The 20,798-nt window shown below is 42.5% G+C and overlaps 1 protein-coding gene across 1 annotated transcript in view; it reads left to right on the top strand.

The window, feature by feature from the left end:
- Nucleotides 1-20,798, top strand: part of hk1 (hexokinase 1) — a 72,411-nt gene that overhangs the window by 16,020 nt on the left and 35,593 nt on the right. The window contains exons 3-5 of the mRNA XM_059947294.1: nt 6,363-6,511; nt 17,743-17,862; nt 18,935-19,030. Of these exons, the coding sequence (XP_059803277.1) occupies nt 6,363-6,511; nt 17,743-17,862; nt 18,935-19,030 (365 nt within the window). The remainder of the gene's footprint in view (nt 1-6,362; nt 6,512-17,742; nt 17,863-18,934; nt 19,031-20,798) is intronic.

Below are 20,798 nucleotides of genomic sequence, written 5' to 3'. Positions count from 1 at the left end.
TAAAGTTTTTTCCTTCGACTGCAGTTACCGACTCCGTGTCGTAATTTTAGCGCTGCGTGTAGCACACCGCTACAGTACAGACTATCCTGGAAGAAGTCAAAGCGAATAGAATCAATTCCATCAAAAGCAGCTTAGATATAATTTTGATACTTGGCCCAATTTCTTCTCAAGTCAGTGATATACTCTGCCATTGAGGTTTTCTCCACCTGTTGTTTGGTTGCGATGTGGGCTGGTCATTACCGGCTGATTGCTATGCCTACTCAATACCACCAGTATTGTTTTTGGATGGTAAAAAGTGGACGTGTGGATGACTTACTGCTTAGTAAGTTTTTGTGCTTTGTGCAGAAGTTGCACGATGACTGGTGTACCATCTGGCTGGACGAGCCACGAGAGCTAGCGATGTGTATTTGTCCAGGTTTGGATTGATCATTAGCATTCATGCTAAGAACCAGGTTATGTTACTGGCAGGTAAAGACAGCTGTCGTACACACCCGTATTTGGAAGCTTGTTGCCGATCTTCTGTTGAATTGGACTGAAAGGATTGGTCTAACATAGGGAGTGGCGAAGAAAATCTGTTGATAAGTGGCATGCAGCACCATCCCGTGATTTGGTAAACTCCATCCATAGTAAAAAGATACAGAATGCTTTATTGCTCAAATGAAACAGTTGAATGATTTTCTACAACTTGAGTTTAGCGAGATGTTTTCACAAGAAAAGTCTCATGGCGACAGCTGGGTGGTTGCACGTAACATTGGGTGGTACATTCTGAAATCCTTGCAGACCTGGAGTACGCATCAGTATTTGGATAGTAAGCAATTACATTAATAACACTATTTAGAGATGATGTTATCTTTCAATTTTTAAAAGATTAATAATTTTGAACAGGTTTTTTTAAAATGCATGATTTATTTCAATCTGTCAATAGCAAAGCAGTGAATAAACAACAGGACTCAACCCTTTTCCTTAAAGTCCATAATTATTCTTACTAATTCACAAATCAATGATAATCTGTGCTTAAATTTACCATGGCACGGGAGAGCACGTATTTATGAAGATCATCACTAATTTGAGCACATCCTTTCAAAAAGGTTTGCTGCCCCTGGTCTAATCGGTTCCACGCAGGGATAAATTTAAAAGACCATTATTGTTCCAAATGGTGGGTCAGTCAGGAGGGAGGAGTAGAAATATCGGGTTGTGAGGGGACCATGCAGAATGGTGCAGGGGGTAGGGTAGAGTTAATGTGCCTGGTTCTGGAGAGTGAATAGGCTGAACAATGCATCATTATTTGGTTGTTTGGCAAACTTCTTACAATTGTTGAGCTGTTTGGAAGGAGTGCACTGTGAATATTCATAGACAAGTGGCACCTGGATGAATTAGGTGTAAAGTTAAACATTTGAACACTAACTCAAATTGATTCCCTCCATTCTCATTTCCTTGTATTGTTACCAGATTTCTATTGCTCAATTATACTTTTGCACCTTATCTCACTGCTTAAATCCAATCCTGACAGCTAGGCTCCATTGGCCTTCCCCTGCCTTTGCTGACTCATGTCACCTCACTGCACAGAACCAGATTTGAAGCGAGCAGCTCGCTGTTTGTTCTCTTTCATTCACAGATTATTAATGCAATTAAAATGACTGCGGCTGATAGCCTCTTGGAGTGGGCTGTCAGGTTAATAACTGGAACACTTATCATTTGCATAGTTACTCTTACCAATGATGTTGCATGCTGGATGTTGTGTACTGCAATGTCACATTGTTGGAAATGCTGACATCACTGAGAGAAGGAAAAGCTATATTGGATTTGTGTTATATTGTACTCATAATCCGCTGCAGATTTTTGCCACTAGTTATTTTATCCTGTTTAGGTTATGCATTGGACAATTTTATATATCTGTTAGCATATTTCATATTCTCTGTGCAGCAGCATTTGGGAGGGGCTGTGGTTAGGAGAAGGATCAATTACAATACACTTCAGAGAGATTCTCACAACTGTCTTGGGAATTGTTAGCCAATACCTCTCTTAAAATGAGCGAAATTATGTCCTCCGTCTTTATCAAGTTTTCTTTGTTCGCTGTTTCCACTTTGTTAATCATATCTTCGAAATGTTTTCCAATTCATGAGCTCCCAGGATAAGCTTGAACATTGGAGGGAGTGGGCAGAGTTCCACCCTGGAAACTGGATGACGGTAGCACCTGACGATTCAAAGGAGCACACCTCCGTGGGGCTGAATACTTTAAACCTAGCCAGTGGCCGGAGCCTGTATTGCAGCTTTCTGCTGGGTGACTGGGAGCCAGCAGATATCCTTTCTGCCTCGTGCTATTTTTCTCTACTCAGTGGGATGCCTGTTTTGCCTGGGGTTTACATAAGAAATTGGAGAAGGAGTTGGTAATCTGGCCTGTCGGGCCTGTTCTGCCTTGCAATAAAATCACGGCAGATCTGGTTATGGATTCAGCTGCATCTACCTGCCTTTTCTCCATAATCCTTAATTACCCTGCTAGGCAAAAATCTATCGAGCTATGCTTTAAATATATATAATGAGTGTCCCTCTACTGCTTCCCTGGGCAGAGAATTTCACAGATCTGCATCTGCAAACCAGTCTTTCGCGACTCATGCTTAAGCGCTCTATGCAACAGCATGCTGCAATTATTCACTATTTAAATAATAATCTTCTTTTTCCTGGCAGAGTGGATGACCTCATATTTACCGTTTTGCCAGACGCTTGCCCACTCGCTACACATCACTACTTAGGTAGAGCGATACTGAATCCCCAGTAAACACTGTCAGTTTAACCCATGCAATCCTGGGCATACAGATGCCAGGTAATGCTGTTTCAAACTTTGCATCCTCTGCAAAATTTGCCATTCCACTTAATTTAGTGTCATCAGCAAATTTATTAATTTATTGACATACAGCATGGAGTAGGTCCTTCTGGTCTTCTGAGCTGTGCTGCCCAGTAATGCCCTGATTTAACCCTGGCCTAATCATGGGACAGTTTGCAATGACCAGTTAACCTACCAACCAGTAGATCTTTGGAATGTGGGGAGAAACCGGAGCACCCGGAGGAAACCCACATGGTCGGGGGAGAATGAACAGGCAGCGATGGGAATTGAACCTGGGTCACTGGTACTATAAAACGCTGTGCTCATCGTTACGCTACCGTGCTGCCCTATTTAGACAAATTTAGATATGCTACACTTGGTCCCCTCTTCCATATTGTTAATGTATCTCATGAGCTCACCACCAGCCCCCGTGGCACTCCACTCACTGACAACCAGAGAAACCCCCATCTTTGCCAAGTCTTTGTCTTCTGTTGGTTAACTAATCCTCTATCCATGCTAGTACATTATCGCCAACTCCGTGTATCCTTATGAAAGAAAAAGCATCTCAGGATGTATATTGTATACATTTCTCTGACATTAAATTGAACCTTTGAACCCTCTCTGGAAATCCAAGTATAAAACATTCATCGGTTCCCTCTATCCACTGCCCTCATTATACCCTCAAAGAATTTAAACAGGACCTAGCCTGCCTTTGTTTTCTAAATTATTTAGATTAGGTTAGATTCAATTTTAGATTAGGTAGTACAGATACAAAGCCAAATGAAATGCAGTTAGCACCTAACTAGAAATGCAAAGAATAGTGTTGTTTACAAAATAACTGCGAATAAAAAGTAAGTGCTACAGCACACAAATATAAAAGTACTGGGACAGTACAATATGGGTGCAATACTGCTTAGCACTGTGATGTGAGGTTCAGCAGCGACACAGCCTCAGGGAAGAAGCTCTTCCTGTGCCTGCTGGTGTGGGAGCGGAGGCTCCTGTAGCGCCTACCAGATGGGAGGAGAGTAATCTTCCCATTTTGTTTGATCTTCCCTTTCAAGAAGGAGCTAGATAGATATCTGATGGATGCTTTCAAGAAGGAGCTGGATAGATATCTGATGGATAGGGGAATCAAGGGATATGGGGACAAGGCAGGGACTGGGTATTGATAGTGAATGATCAGCCATGATCTCAGAATGGCGGTGCAGACTCGAGGGGCCGAATGGTCTACTTCTGCAACTATTGTCTATTGTTTACTATTGATTCAGCCCATTTGCTCTATACTCTATTCCAGCAGGTATTTCTCTGTAATTTTTTATTTGTCTTTCCCGTGCCCTTGATTTCCTGAAGTCAGCAATAAACCTGACAACAAGCGATCCTTGAGATGTGAAGCAAATTAGATCATCGGAGGAAACCCTTGTGATTACAGGGGAAACATGCACACCCTGTACATCCAGGTAATCCCAAAGCCTTGCAGTATCAAGGTGAGAGGCTACAGCATTCCTTCCTGGATCTAGAACTAGCCATGTGCTCCAAGTAAATCCCTCGCTTTTGAGATCTGCTCTGGCTGCGCGTCCATTGATGTCCTCTCATCACCAAAAGCCAAGCTTCCACGTAGTGTAATGGTCTCTCTGAGCTTTCAGAACCCTTGAGAACTTTGAGGCTCAGGAGTCGGCAGAGTGCCTGTAGCTTGTAGAAAGGATGTCATAAATCAGTAGCGCAACTTAGAAATATAGCTTCTGCTTCTGTTGCCTTTTGGATATCATGTTTAGTGTTTTAGAGCTGTCTGTTAACTCCTAGGAGTTAAAGGTCCTCTCCTTCAGTTCCTCCAGCACACTTACCCGACCTCTAACCTTTAGTCCATAACTCTAGCACAGGTTTTGCACATAAAACATTTAGAGTCCTGTATTACACACAGAAGTATTGTTCTATGCTATAGACTTTGTAGCCCCTGAAGCAAGCAGCCCAAGAGTCTTCTTGGGTGAATTACTCTCTGCTCCCTTTTAACACAGTCAGCAAATTGCATTTGGGCCTCAGAACAAAGCTTGTGTCTTGGGCTTGGCTGCTCTCTGTACACATGGGATGTCAATAAGTGGAACATAAAACCTCCCTCAGATGGGAAACGGCAGCTGATGACGATAATGCTGTGGGTAGGAGTGGATCTATATGAGAATCGGTGGGTTCAGCAGTGTAAAACAGGTTGCAGATTCTCTTATGTCAGGCAGGCACAGGCGAGTTACAATCAAAAGGGAGAATGTGGATGTAAAGGGGTTAACCAGGCCTGTTCTTGTAAACACAGTCTGTCTGCCCACTCAGCAGCAGGTCTGGTGAAGTGTTAATCTGCACTGACTGAAGGTACAGAAGCTCCTGTCCATCACAGCGTTTGTGGAGTGTGCTGCCTTTGTGTTCAGAACTTGTAGAGAGCTTGTTTAAGACCATAAGAAATAGGAGCAGGATCAAGCCGACCGTCCCATCCAGTGCTCCGCCTTCTCATCACAGCTGATCCATTTTCCTTCTCAACCTCATCCTCCTGCCTTCTCCCCATAACTGTGATGTCCTTACTAATCAAGAACCTATCAACCTTTGCTTTACATATACCCAGTGACTTGGCCTCCACAGGCAATGAATTCCACAGATTCAATACCGTCTCTTGTAATCCCTCCGGTCCTAGATTCACGCAGCACAGGAAACATCCTCTTCACATCTACTCTATCCAGGCCTTTTTGATTTTTGATAGGTTTCAGTGAGATTCTCCTCTCCTCCCCACCCCCCCATTCTTCTAAACTCCAGTGAGTACAGCTCAGAGCCTTCAAATCAAATGCTCCTCATACGTTAACCCTTTAATTCCCAGAATCATTCTCGTGAACCTCCTCTGGACCTTCTCCAATGCCAGCACTTCCTTTCTTAGATAAGGGGCCCAAAACTGCTCACATACATCATGCCTTATAAAGCCTCAGCATTACCCCCTTCCTTTTGTATTCCAGTCCTCTAGAAATGAATGCTGACATTGCATTTGCCTTTCTTACCACCAATTCAATTTGCAAGTTAACCTTTAGGGAATCCAGCATGAAGACTCTCAATCCCTTTGCATCTCTGATTTTTGAATTTTCTTTCCAGTTAGAAAATAATTAATATCTTTATTTCTTCCATGAAAGTGCATGATCATACACTTCTCTACACCTTATTCCATCTGCCACTACTTTGTCCATTCTCCCAATTATTCCAGGTCTTTCTGTCAGGCTCCCTATTTACTCAACGCTACCTGCCTGTCCTATCGTCAGGGGAAGTGCAGTAAATGATGAGCCTCACTGATGTGAGATGAATTTGGAACTTGTGTAGTTGGAAGGATGTAGCATGTGTTGTGGATTGGCATCTACATGGCCATGGGCTGGTGGCGGGGCTTGTTTGAACTGGTGGGTTAATGTTTATGTTCTTCCTTAAGGTGGAAATGCAAATTAGAATATGTTCTCAGGGGTTTAATTCCAACATTTAGCACCTGCCATAACAAAACAATCATTCTCTCTTCTGGTATTCCCTACAGAAAAAGGAGACTTCCTTGCTTTGGATTTAGGAGGGTCCTCTTTTCGAATTTTGCGTGTGAAAGTGTCTCACGAGCGACAGCAGAAGGTGGAGATGGAATCCCAGATCTACCCTACTCCAGAGGATATCATGCATGGCAGTGGGTCACGGGTATGCCATCACTTCATTCACTTCGATTAATTTAAATTCCTTTCGAAGTTGTTGTATTTGAAATAAGTAACCACAACAAAAACTATATTATGTTCAGTTGAATAATTACACAGGAGAGCCATCACACTTCCTTCTATTACCCTTTCCCTTCCACATCTCCAAGGTTTGCTTTTGAAAATGTGAAATTAAAAGTCATTAGTACATGGCTTGAGCAGTGAGAATGGATCCAGAGTTAAGGTGCCTATAAAAAGCATTCATCTCCCTCCCCTTGAAGTTTTCATGTTTTATTGTTTTACAACATTGAATCGCACTGGATTTACTTTGGCTTTTCCTGACACTGATCAATAGAAAAAAGACTCTTGTGTCAAAGTGAAAACAGATCTCTACAAAATGATCTAAATTAGTTATGAATATAGAACACAAAATAGTTGATTACATAAATGTTCACCCCCAAGCCAAGTCATCACTGGTGCAGCCAATTGGTTTTAGGAGTCACATAATTATTTAAATGGAGAGCTCCTGTGTACAGTCAAAGTGTTTCAATTGACTGTAGTAAAATACACCCGTATTTGCAAGGTCCAACTGCTGGTGAGTCAATATCCTGGCAAAGACTACACCATGAAGACAAAAGAACACTCCAAGCAACTCTTTGGAAAGGTTATTGAAAAGCATAAGCCAGAAGATGATGCAAGAAAATTTCCAAGTTCCTGAATATCTCTTGGAGTACAGCTAAGTCAGTCATTAAATGGAAAGAATATGGTACAGCTGTAAATCTGCCTAGAACAGGCCATCTTTTAAAAACTGAGTGACTGTGCAAGAAGAGGACTAGAGAGGGAGGCCACCAAGAAACCTAAAACAACTGTGGAGGTGTTACAGGTTTCAGTGTCTGAGATAGGAGAGTCTGTGCATACAACAACTGTTGCCTGCGTGCTTCACCAGTCGCAGCTTTATGAGAGAGAGTGGCGAAGAGAAAGCCATTGTTGGAAAAATCTCTCGTGAAACCTCAGCTAGAGTTTGCCAGAAGGCATGTGGGAGACTCTAAAGTCAGCTGGAAGAAGGTTCTGTGGTCTGATGAAACCAAAATTGAGCTTTCTGGCCATCAGACTAAATGCTATACTTGACGTAAGCCAAACCCCCCCCTTGATAATCAAAAGTATGCCCTCCCTATCATGAAGCATAGTGGTGGCTGCATCATGCTGTGGGGATGCTTCACTGCAGCAGGCCCTGGAAGGCTTGTGAAGGTAGAGGGTAAAATGAATGCAGCAAAACACAGGGAAACCCTGGAGGAAAACCTGATGTGTCTGCAAGAGGACTGCGACTTGGGAGAAGAATTGTTTTCCAGCAAGAACGTGACCCCAAGCATAAAGCCAAAGCTATACAGGAAAGGCTTAAAAACAACAAAGTTAATGTCCTGGAGTGGCCAAGTCCACTCCAATTGAGAACTTGTGGATGGACTTGAAAAGAGCTGTTCACTCATCCCCATGCAATCTGACAGAGCTTGACCAGTTTTGTAAAGAAGAATGGGGAATAAATGCGGAGTCCAGATGTGTAAAGTGGGTAGAGACCTATCCACACAGACTGAAGGCTGTAATTACTGCCAGGGATATATCTACTAAATATTGTCTTGAAGGGGGTGAATACTTATGTGATCAATTATTTTGTGTTTTATATTTGTATTTAATTTAGATCACCTTGTAGAGCACCACAAAAGAGTTTCTTTCTGTTAATCAGTGTCAAAAAATGTGAAGTTAAATCCACTGTGATTCAATGTTGTAAAACAATAAAACTTGAAAACCTCCAAGGGGAGTGAATACTTTTTATAGGCACTCGATATTCTTAGAGTGAGATATAGTAGCTCTGGGATACCTGTATCCCTGAGAAACTACATCTGCATGAAGTGGATTGGTCTACAGCTCCCTAGAGCCCATTTTAAGGAGCTAGAGCTACAGCTGGATGACCTTAAGCTCATAGAGGAGAATAAGGAGGTGATTGATAGGAGTTACAGGGAGGTGGTCACCCCCAAAGTTGCAAGAGGCAATTGCATGGGTGACTGTCAGGAGGGGGAAAGAATATAGGCAGCAAATGCAGAGTACCCCTATGGCCGTGCCCCTCAGTAATAAGCAAACAGTTCTGGATACTGTTGTGGGCTTGACCCACCGGGGAAAACCACAGTGATGGGGGTCTCTGGCACTGAGCCTGGCTCTGTGGCTCAGAAGAGAAGTGCAGTAATGATGGGGGATTCCATAATTCGAGCAGCAGGCAGGCAAAGGACACGCGGATGGTATTTTGCTTCCCAGGTGCCAGGGTCAGGGATATCTCGGAGTGGGTCCGTAGTATTCTGAAGGGAGGAGGATGAATAGCTGGAGGTTGTGGTTACATTTTAGGAAATGGGATGAGGTCCTGAAGAAAGGAAATAGGGAATTAGGTAGAAAGCTGAAAAGCAGGACCTTAAGGGTAGTAATGTGTTGGCACGTGGCCTAGTGGACAAGGCATCAGACTAGTAACCTGAAGGTCACTGATTCGAGCCCCAGCTGAGGCAGCGTGCTTGTGTCCTTGAGCAAGGCACTTAACACATTGCTCTGCGACGACACTGGTGCCAAGCTGCTTGGGTCCTAGTGCCCTTCCCTTGGACAACATCGGTGGTGTGGAGAGGGGAAGGCTTGCAGCTTGGGCAACTGTCGGTCTCCCATAAAACCCTGCCCAGACCTGCGCCCTGGAAAAAACCTTCCAAGGCACAAATCCATGGTCTCATGAGACTGACGGATGCCTAAAAAAAGGGTAGTAATCACTGGACTGCTGTCTGTGCTACCCGTCTGTGAGGTTAAGAATGGGATGATTTGGCAGATGATAACATGGCTGAGGAATTGTTGCAGGATTTCAGATCTCTGAATCATCAGGATTCCTTCCAGGGAAGGTGTGACCTGTACAAAAATGGTGGGTTTCACCTGAACTCGGGCGGTCAATATCCTTGTAGGCAGCTTTGCTAGAGCGGTTGGGGAGGGTTTGAACTGATTTTGGCGGAGGGATGGCAACTGGATTGATAGAACTGAGGTTGGCACAGTTGGTACACAAGTAGCAACAGTATGTAGTGAGACTGTCAGGAAGGACAGGCACCTGATAGGACAAAATTGCAGCCAGTGGGATATTGGCTTGTGTGGGAAAAGTAAGGCATGGCATGGATTAAAAGAGCATTTCTACGAAGAGCGCACAATAAAATGGACATCAAATGCCCATGGAGTGGATGAGCTATGCACAGGTGGAGACAATCAAGGTTGATTAAAAGCACAAGTTGAACTTAATGTACTTGGTGTCAAATGAGAGCTCCATTGAAGGAACACTTACTAGATGCATCCACGGCAGCATGATGCTGCTTGGGGAAACTAAGGACAACGTATGTTTCTCCCAATTCCTTGCAATACAGAAACCCATTCAGCCCATTGAATTTTTGTCAGGTCTCCAAGCAAGCCCATTTCTAAATCCCTGATTTGCAGATCAACTACCCTGAGTGTACCTGAGCAATTTGTACTGGCCAATTAACCAAACAGCACACATGTCAAAGGGGGATGGGAGGGAATTGGGGGAGCTATGCAGGTCTTGGAGACTGTGTAAATACTTCAAAGAAAGCACCCAGGTTGGGATTATAACACAAAGCAGAAGAAGGAGACCATTCAGCCCTTCACCTCTCCTACCCATCGGTGTCTTCGTGATGGTCTGCCTCAGACCCTCTTCTTGTGTCTGTTCTGATGGTCCTCAATTCCCTAATTTTTCAAAAATGTGTTTGCCTTCTTTTTGAATACCTGAATTGTGGAACTATGAGGTGGCAGTTTGCCACTATATAGTCGTGGAGTAAGCCATCCTTCTCAAGACAGTGGACTAAGAGCCAACAAGTCATGAACCATTGACGTACAGCAAGACTGCGCCAAAGCTACTTGGAGAATACTTTCTGAAGGTGGTGAGTCCAGAAAGGCTAGAGAGCGATGTGGTGAATGCTAGTTGTGACTAGACGAGTACCATACTCCCCAGCTCATAGCATAGGATGCCCATATTGAAGAATGACTGCACCATCAAAGTTTATGTCACCATATACTACGCTGAGATTCGCTTTTATGCAAGCAATCACAGTTAGAGCAAAGGAATTCAACAGAATCAATGAAAAAGTACACACAGGCATAGACTGACAAAACACAAGCATAAATAAATAAATAATATGGAGAACATGAGTGGTGGAGCCCCTGAAAGTGAACCGATAGGTTGTGGAATTTGTTGATTGCTGAGGTGAGTGGGGTTATCCGAGCTGGTTCCAGAGCCTTATGGTTCTAAACCTAGTGTGGGAGCTAAAACTCCTGTACCTCTTTCCTGAAGGCAGCAGTTAGGAGCAAGCATGGTGATGGATGCTGCTTTCTTGTGTCAGTGTTCCTGATTGATACACTCAGTGGTGGGGAGAACTTTTCCTGACATGGACTGGCCTGTGTTCAATACTTTTTGTTGGCTTTTCTCTTCTTGGATACTGGTGTTTCCGTGACTGGCAATGATACGTCCAGTCGGAGTACTGACCTTGCTTCTGGTGACTGTAGGACTGTAGGAGACTGTAGGAGTTGACTCTGGCACTGCAGGAAGTGGTTCTGACAGCTGTGGTCATCTTTCTTCTCTAACAATTGACTCCGCTCTCCTTGACTGATTGATGTGTCGTCCCCAGATGATATCAGACTCAATCTCCACTGTGTAGGAGAGCAGTCCTGTTCTGTCTTTAGTCTTTCCAAGCAGCATTTTTGATTGCCTCTGTAGTTCCTTGCCAGTACTACTTGTCCAGAAGTGAAACATCGAGCCTCCTTGTTAGAGGAGCCTTCAATTTGTCTCAGCTGTTTTCCCTGCATGAGGAGATCCAAGTGTCTACATAAGGGACGACCCAGCAACAGCACCGCTGAGAGTTGTTGTTTGTGGAGCATGCTGCATTGCCATAAGCAAGGAGGAAGTTGGAGAGCTTTGGGTCAGTGCTAGTGTAGAGTGTTCTGTTGACATTGCTTATGGTGCATTCCTTAGACTCTGAGCTGCTGATCTATCCCAGGTCACCAGACAAAACTTTGAGCCAACGCTTTTACTTTAACGATGCCTAGATGACTGGCATGTCGCTCCTCCAGCACTTTAGCTCTCAGCTTGGATGGTGCAACAACCCTCAATCCCCATGTAGGGCAATCTCTGTAATGAGCAGGTTCACCCCAGCACTGGTAAAACTTGGGGAACTGGGTTTTCTGCTGCACGTTCCGGTCAGTTTGGGTGGCCATTTAGACCTGAGACAGTGTCAGATCTTTTCTGGTTTCCCTTTAGATCAACTCTCCTGTAATAGGGAGACTTAATTTGCATTAGGCAGAATACGTCAAGAGGAATATCCTATTTTGTAAATTATTTAGGTATTTCCTTTTCCAAGGGTTGCAATCCACAAGCATTTCCATGATTTGTTATCCTTTTGAATTCGATCTTGTACTTGTGTCCTCCAAGAAACAGAGGCACTCCCTGCATTCCTGCCTCTGCTGTTAGTGCACCATCTTTCTTTGGATTGAAAATGATCAATAATGAGGGTAAACTCGCTCCCAGTATTGGTTGAAATGTTTTGCGTCCCAAACCAGACCCTCGAGGCTTCTGTCAATCTCTGTAATTATTCTCTGCAGCTGCAAGGAAATATGATGCAAAGGCTATGGGGCATTTACTTCCATCACTCATCACGAGACATGACTGCACCTGTACCACAAGGTGAAGCGTGTCGCAGGCAGCCCATTCCACGTACTCACCACTCCCTGCGTTTTTTTAAAAAAATCTTACCCCTGACATCTCCGCTGTACCTACTCCCCAGCACCTTAAAACTGTGTCCTCTTGTGGCAGCCGTTTCAGCCCTGGGAAAAAGCCTCTGACTATCCACACAATCAATGCCTCTCATCATCTTGTACACCTCTCTCAGGTCACCTCTCAACCTCCATCACTGCAAGGAGAAAAGGCTGAGTTCACTCAACCTGTTCTCATAAGGCATGCTCCCCAATCCAGGCAACATCCTTCTAAATCTCCTCTGCACCCTTTCTTTGGTTTCCACATCCTTCCTGTAGTGAGGCAACCAGAACCGAGCACAGTCCTCCAAGTGGGGTCTGACCAGGGTCCTGTAGAGCTGCAACATTACCTCTCGGCTTCTAAATTCAATTCCACAATTGATGAAGGCCAGCACACTGTATGACTTCTTAAACACAAAGAGCTTCACAGGATGATGTGGATCACAATGTGTGAGTACAGTGTCTGGCATCACCATTTCCTTTACCCCTTTGAAAGCCACCTCACACTGTTTTGTGCCTTGCTTTTTCTTTCCTATCTGTAGTAATCAGTTCAGGGGTGGAGCACAGTAGGCAGGTTTGGCAAGAACTTGTTATAGTGATAGACAATTCCAAACAGAAGATTGCAACTGTGATACATCCTTTGGTCTTGGAGCATCCACTATTGCTCAGATTCTCTCAGCCCATTTGTGTGAGCCTTGTGCTTCGAATGGTGTGACCACAGTAAGTGAGATTTGGTTTAAAGAATTCATACTTGTTGCATCATGTTTTAACCCCATAATCTGCTAATCTTTTTAACGTTGTCTTGAGATGTTGGAGATGCTCCTTGTTGTTCTCACCAATAACAATAATGTCATCCATGTAACAGCCTTGCAACTCCTGGTCCACAGCTTTCTGCCAGAGTGCAGGTGCAGACGCTACTCCAAAAATAAGCTTATTAGAGTGATAAAGCCCTTTGTGAGTGTTTATGGTGAGAAACTCTTTGGACTCTTCTTTGCTGAAGTATTTCCCTCCAGAAAGATTTACAAAGATACCCTTTATCCTGGGCAGAGGATACTGATCTACTTTTGTTACTGGGTTGCCAGTGATCACCACAGATCCTGACAGACCCATTCTCCTTGGCTTCTGGGACCACTGGCGTTGCCCATGGGCGCCATTCAACCTTGGAGAGAATTCCTTCAGCCTCCATGTGATCTAGCTCACTGACTACGGATGGTATAAGGAACTGGCGGGACTTTGTAAAACTTAAATATGGCCTTTTAATTTAATATTTCACCCCTGATATGTATGAGTTTTCCAATGCCATCCTTGTACAATGCTGCGACATCATGCAGTATATTCATTTGTCTAGCCTAATCATGGGACAATTAACAATGACTAATTAACCTGACGACAGGCATTTCTTTGGACTGTGGAATGAAACAAGAGTGCCAGAAGGAACCCAGGCAGTCACAGGAAAAGCATGTAAACTCATTACAGGCAGTGTTGGGAATTGAATTCAGGACACCTTTACCATAAAGCGTTGAGCTAACCACGATGCCACTGTACCTTCCTTAGTTCATTTTCGGTTGACTCTTTTGCAGGAGGGGTGGATGGATCGCCAATGAAGTCGCAGTTGTCTCAGCCACTCATGTCCCCATAATTCTGGTCCTCCTGTTTCTACCACATACAAGCCCAATGTGGCTTGTTGGTTGCTGTGTTTTAGTGTTACAGGTATCTTTTCCGGAGGAATGATCTTTTCTCCAGTTCTTAGTTGGAGGCGTCAGTTCATTATCTTTGAACTAACGTTTAAACTAATTTTGTGGAATGACTGAAAGAGCTGAGCCAGTGTACAATTCCATTTTAATTAATTTGCCATTCACTGCTGGTGTAAGCCGTGCTGCTTGTCTATTGTTGGTTTTCACATTGTAAATCTCGAGGCTATTCAGTCCTCTGTCACTCTCACTACTATCAGATTTTTCATCAACAGCACACAGATTAGTGCCCTTTTTGAAACTATAATTTGACTTTTTATCTTTTTTTCTTCCCTGTGCAGTCCCTTTATTTCTGTCTGCCCAACATGCTGTTTTAGTATGTGTTTTACGTTGTTGCATCTTCTACAAGCTTTGCCTTTAGATCTGTATTGGTCTACTCAGACAATTTCTTCATTTCAGTTATGTATGCTGAAATGGACTCTTTCCTTTTGCTTCCACTTAAGAAACCTAAAGTGTTCTGCAATCAACAATGGTTTTGGTTCAAAATGTTCCTGCATTATTTTCATGTTATCAGCAAAGCTTTAAGCCAACTCTTAAGTCTTTAATCCCAATGCAGTCAGCAAAACTGGTACCTAGTTTCTCATTGGCCATTTCATTTGATTTGAAATACTGCTCAATTCACTCAGTAAACAAGATACAGTATCTCTTATGTAATCAAACACATCAGTCTTTCCAATGTAAAAAAAAATTCTGATCATTATCACCCTGTACTCATTGTTTATTTATCTGTGAAATTTTCCATTTCCTGCCTTTTTAAAAACTTGATGTCTCTGACCCCTTGTGAAGAAACGAGCTGCACTGCTATTGTTTTAACTGTAATGTCTTGCTGAGCTTCAACAGGTAGGTAGTCATCTCTGGTTCATTCAAAACTTCCTCACCACCACTGTTTCTTTAACTCCAAAACATTAACACTAATTGAAAGCAAAACAAGGAGCCTGGAGATAACTCGTGTATGTTTGTCTTTAAGCGAGGCAAGCAAGTTTCACATGGTAGCATCATGACATATCCAATGCACTAATATATACAATATGAATTATTTCAACAAACAATGCTTAATCAAACAATGTATTTTCAATAGTACTCAAATATTACTGAAAAATCAAATGCCCAACACCCTCAAGTGCAGAAAGTGTAAGGAGGTATTTTAAAAAAGGAAAGGATAGCCAAAAAAAGGCATGAGTTATCATTGCTTGACAAGATTAGGGAAAATCCCAAAGCATTTTTTAATAATGATGTTGAGGGCAAAAGTGAAACTAGTGAAAGAGCAAGGCCCAATTAAAGATCAATGTGGCAATCTATGTATGGAGCCAAAGTCAAAAAAATGAATAATTGACATCGACTCTCTAAGAAATAGTCAGATATTCTATTCTCTAAGGAATAGTAGTAGATTTTAAGGAGGGGGAAAGTGGAATTCCAGAATGTCCTCATTAAAAAAGAGGAGTTATTAGATGTTTTTTTTTCCATCTTGAGATGTAGACAAGTACCCAGAGCCTGATGAGGTACATCCCTAGCTGCTATGGAAGGCAAGAGAGGAAAGTACTGGAACCCTAACTTCATTGGTTGCAGGTCAGACATCAGAAGAACAGAAGAGATACAGTCAGGTAATTACAGGTTAAGTGTATTGTCAGTGCTAGGGAAGGTGTTGGACACAGTTCTGAAGGATAGAATTAATCCAAATTAGGAAAGGCAGGGACCATCAAAAATGGTTCACTGAGGGATCCTGTCTGAATATTTGATTGATTTTTATTTTTTGAGAGGTAACAAAATGTGATCAGTGTGGCTGATGTAGTGAGACCTTTGAGAAAGTCCCAGATGGTTCAAGAGGTTAGACACCAGAGCAAGTTAGAAAATTATGTCCAAAACTAGCATAGTAAAGGAAGTTTTGTGAGATGGTGGAGGAATAGCCTGTGATTAGCTGCGATCTCAACTGGAACCCCTGCTGTTTGCTGTATACATTAACAGGTTGGGTATGATGTAGGAGACATGACTGGTAAGTTTGCAGATGACTTAGAACTTGGTATGATTAGTGAGAATATAGTTTTAGGCCTCAGGATGAACACAGGGTAGGATGGGCACAGCTGTGTAGCAGGAACTTCATCCTGGGAAGTGTGATACATTTAGGAAGCTATAAGAAAGGTAAAGGTCTAAGGAATATTGAGGAACGGGGGATTTTGATGTATAAGTTCAAGATATGTTGGAAGATAAAACAGTGAAGGAGTCATTTGGAATTAGCCAGGGAATTGAGTAGAAGGGCAGTGATTATGTGCGGTGTCATATGACGTAGGCGATCACGGTCTATCCAATGACCAGGATTGTTCTTGGCAAATTTTTCTACAGAAGTGGTTTGGCATTGCCTTCTTCTGGGCAGATGGTGACCTTAGCCATTATCAATGCTCTTCAGAGCTTGCCTGGCATCAGTGGTCACATAACCAGGACATGTGATATGCATCAGCTCCTCATACGGCCCTCCCATCACCTGCTCCCATGTCTTTACACGACCCTGATCAGTTGGGGAGGGGGTGTCGGGGCTAAGCAGGGGCTACACTTTGCCCAAGGGTGATCTATATCCTAGTGGAGGGAGGGAGCATCTTGCACCTCCTGTTGTAGAAACGTATCTCCACCCCACCACCCAGAGTGAGGTTATAAACTTCCTGAAACATTGGTTAAGCTACAGTTGAAGTACTATGTGTAGTTCTAGTCACCACACACTAGGTTAAATGTGACAGCACAGGACAGGTTGCGGGGGAGTTCATCAGGAAGTTGCATAGGATGGAGCGTTACAGTTACAAGGAGAGACTGGCCGGTTTTTGTGGAGCAGGGCAAGCTGAGGTATACCTGATGGTGGTACGCTGGATTGTCAAGATGGATAGGATTGATAGCAGGAACCTTCTCCATATTTGAGGGTAGGTCAGTGGATGGTGTTTCTATGCATTTTACAAGATGCCTCATGGTAAGACTGGTTAAGAAGATTTAAAGCACACAAGATCCATTGGGAGTTGGTAAGTTGGTTACAAAACTGACTTGCTTATAGATGATGGATGGTGTAGGTGGAGGGATGCTGCGCTGACTGAACGTCTCGAGCAGTGGTGTTCTGTAAGGATCAGCATGGTGACCACTGTTTCTTGCAATATATGAATAATTTGGATGAAAATGCAGCTGGGCTGATTCGTGAGATTGCAAATGGCTCACAAATTGGTGGATTTATGGACAGTGAGGAAAGTTGGCAAAGAATGCAGCAAGATATAGACTGGTGGAGAAATGGCAGATGGAATTTAATTCAGACTAGTGTGAGATTGCATTTTGGGACGTTTATTGAGGACCATGAGCAACACTGATGTACAGGAGGATCTTGGTGTGAAAGTCCATAGCTCCCTGAAGATGGCATCACAAATGTGTAGAGTGTTAAATGAAGGACAGCACGGGGTATTGGGAATAACATTTGCCAACTCGTGTTCATCTGGAAGAGTTTTTGTTTGTGAAAGTGATTTAATTAATTCTTCTTACTTTCAGTTTTAGAAACGTGCAAATCCATGCCTGAATGAACTTGCCGTGTTCACGTTCACAGCTTTGTTCTAGTGTATAAGATGACAAGATTGTGTTTGCAAACTGGGTGAGGATCTGAGAAAGGTTTTCTAATCTCTGTGCTCAACACTCTGCCCTACAGCTCTTTGATCACGTCGCTGAATGTTTGGGAGACTTCATGGAGAAGCAAGCTATAAAGGACAAAAAGCTTCCACTTGGCTTTACCTTTTCCTTTCCCTGCAGACAAACCAAATTGGACGAGGTGAGTTTGAGGCTAATCAAAGTTTGCTCGGCTGGGGCTACGTAATAAAGTACAGTGTTCAAGATTAGAAGTTCAAGGTGAATAATATCTGTCTCCATTGGGTGAAGCAAAGGAATGCATCACAGTAAGTAATCGTAACTGCTGAGTCAATTGTTGGGAAAGTGGGGAATGAATTAATTGTTGGATCGGCTGTTACGACGTAATTAATTATTTTATTGTGCGAAAATGCACATAGATTCAACAGTGACTACACTGCAAAATTAAGATTGATGAAGGCATAGGTCAGTTTGGGTAATTCATTTCAGAGAGTATTATTAGTTGATAATAAAATCTTCTCTTTCATCACATGCTGGAGACAGAAATGGAGTGCTGCACATTTTATAATTAAAATAATAAATGATTGATAGGATAACGATGCAGGTGAGCAGCAACAAATTTGCAAAAAGCACAAAAGGATAAGAAAGAAGCTTTAAACTCATGTTGAATGGCACTGTATGAGGTAATACAGACGCCGGTGTACTGTCACCTTAATCAGTAACAAGAGGTGGATACTGCAAAAAGACTTTGGATTCAAAGGTCTGGGCTGTTAAGGTTTGTGTTCAAGGCTGTTGATAAATGAATTATATATCTGATAATAATAATGTCTTAGATATTCATTGCAGTGAATTCTATTGATCTGAGTAGTAAATTATTAATCAGGATACTTTCTAATGGGGCTTAGGCTGGGCTCTGTCACATCATTAATACCATTTGTACGAGACACAGTCGTCACACAGGAACATCAGCTCCAACAGTCCTCTACTCTCTAGCCAAATCATGCAGAGTGCCAGTGGAGTACTAGGCAGTTAATAGTCGATCTGGCTGCTCTATACTTGCTGTAGATAAGTTGAACAATGGGCTCTTCTAAAGCAGAAGCTGTCACATTATATTAGGGCTAACAGAGGCCTTAGTTGTTTTTTTTATACATCTGTCCTTTCCTTTATATAAGCTTTGATTTCAATACATGTTTACATTCTGCATTACTGAAATAATACAAAAAACTTAAATATTCAGCTGGTTTTTCTTCTGTTAGGGTGTTCTCATCACATGGACAAAAGGATTCAAGGCAAGTGGAGTAGAGGGATCTGACGTGGTGAAGCTCCTGCGGAAGGCCATCGACAAGAAAGGGGTATGCCGAACACTGGGAATTAGTAAACCATTTCTTCTTTCCCTTTGATTGTTCCATGGCTGCTGTGCTGAAGAGGCCATTGAAGTATGCTACAATAGACCCTCTGGGATAGATAGTGAGGGAATGAGTGCTGTCATTATGCCAGCACTCACGCAGACTGCTGGGAATATTCCAGAACACTCACATTTTGTGACGTTAACCTTTTGACTCTGGGGCAACCGGAACAAAAGTGTTGGCTGATGAATCCCTCTTCTGGGTAGGATTTGTGATTTTCCATTAGCTCTCAAAAGCTGGAGGGAGATGATAAGGTGTGTAGAGTTTTTAAAGGTTCATTCACAGAACCTGGGCATTGCTGCAGAGCCTGGTTTTTATCGTAATTCCCTAAGTGTCCTTGAAGAGTCGGTGGTGCTTTGTCATTTTGATATGTTGCAGTCCTTCCGATGAAAGTACTCCTATTGTATTGATGCTCAGAATGTTGATCCAGCAATGGCAGAGAGTGGTGTACTTCTGAATCAGGATAGCATGTGACACAGAAGGGAACCCGCAGGTGGTTCTTCAGTACCTTCTGTGGTCCTTGCTGATGTTAGTTGCAGGTTTGGGGGATGTTGTAGGAGTGGCCTGGGTGGGTAAATGCAGTATTTTAAAGAATCTGGTTTCACATCACTGATATGTTTTGAATATGTGTTTTGTGGCAGCAGTACATTGCAATACAAAATAATAAACTGTAAATTACAACAAGGAATATATTAAAAAATTAATTAAGTAGTGTAGAAAGAGAGTATCTGGTTCAGATTGGTCTGGGTCACCAGGAAAGTGGATGAAGCAGGTCAGTGGATGTTGTCTACATGGACTTTAGCAAAGCATTTGACAAGGTCCTGCATGGGAGGCTGGTCAGGAAGGTTTAGTCGCTCAGCATTCAAGATGAGGTAGTAAATTGGGTTAGATGTTGGCTTTGTGGGAGAAGCCAGAGAGTGGTCGTAGAGGGTTGCCTCTCTGACTAGAGCCTGTGTCTAGTGGTGTGCTGGAGGGATCGATGATATTTGTCATCTACATCAGGATTTCTCTACCTTTTTGCCCTGGCGGAACCCTTGAAATAATTTTCAGGTCTCAGGGAACCCTTGTGTAACAATTATTAAATCTACAGCTCACAGTAAGTTGTGTGATCAGTAAGCTGTAGATATAATAACACAAAAATAATTGTCAATGCTCTTTTGCATAGAAGATGAATTGTTAACCAACCTTTCTCAGGAGAAAAACAGGTTGTTAAGCTTATCTTACCTTTCTTGAAATTAATCTCGTTCCTTCCCTTTCATAAATTTTAAAAACTCACAAGATAAATATAATGCATTTCTGTTAAATAACTGGCTTAAGCCAAAATGAGATGTAATTTTTCTAAAGGTATATTTAATTTAAATAAAAGTTGTAAATTGATTTTAATTAATGCTACTTATAACATGAAAATTTATTGACAATGTTCAATATTAAAGTCAGCAAAAACCATAAGCCAAAGCAATATGAGTGAAAATATAGACACAATTTTATATAAGATTTTGAAAAAATATTTTCTTGCTACGAGACATGATCAGGCCTAGATATATATATCAGACATGATATAGGCCCAGCATGTAAAACCTGTGCTTGCGTTTTGCTGCATAAATACTCAGTTCTGGATTGAACGAGATAAACACACACGGATTTCACCTGCAACTGAAATGAGACAATCTCTATCCTTTCTTTTGATGCTTGTTAAACAAGAAAAGACTTGCTC

The sequence above is a fragment of the Hypanus sabinus genome, chromosome 22 (genome assembly GCF_030144855.1).
Source record: "Hypanus sabinus isolate sHypSab1 chromosome 22, sHypSab1.hap1, whole genome shotgun sequence".
Classification (NCBI taxonomy): Eukaryota; Metazoa; Chordata; class Chondrichthyes; order Myliobatiformes; family Dasyatidae; genus Hypanus; species Hypanus sabinus.
This window is presented reverse-complemented; position numbering and strand designations above follow the sequence as displayed.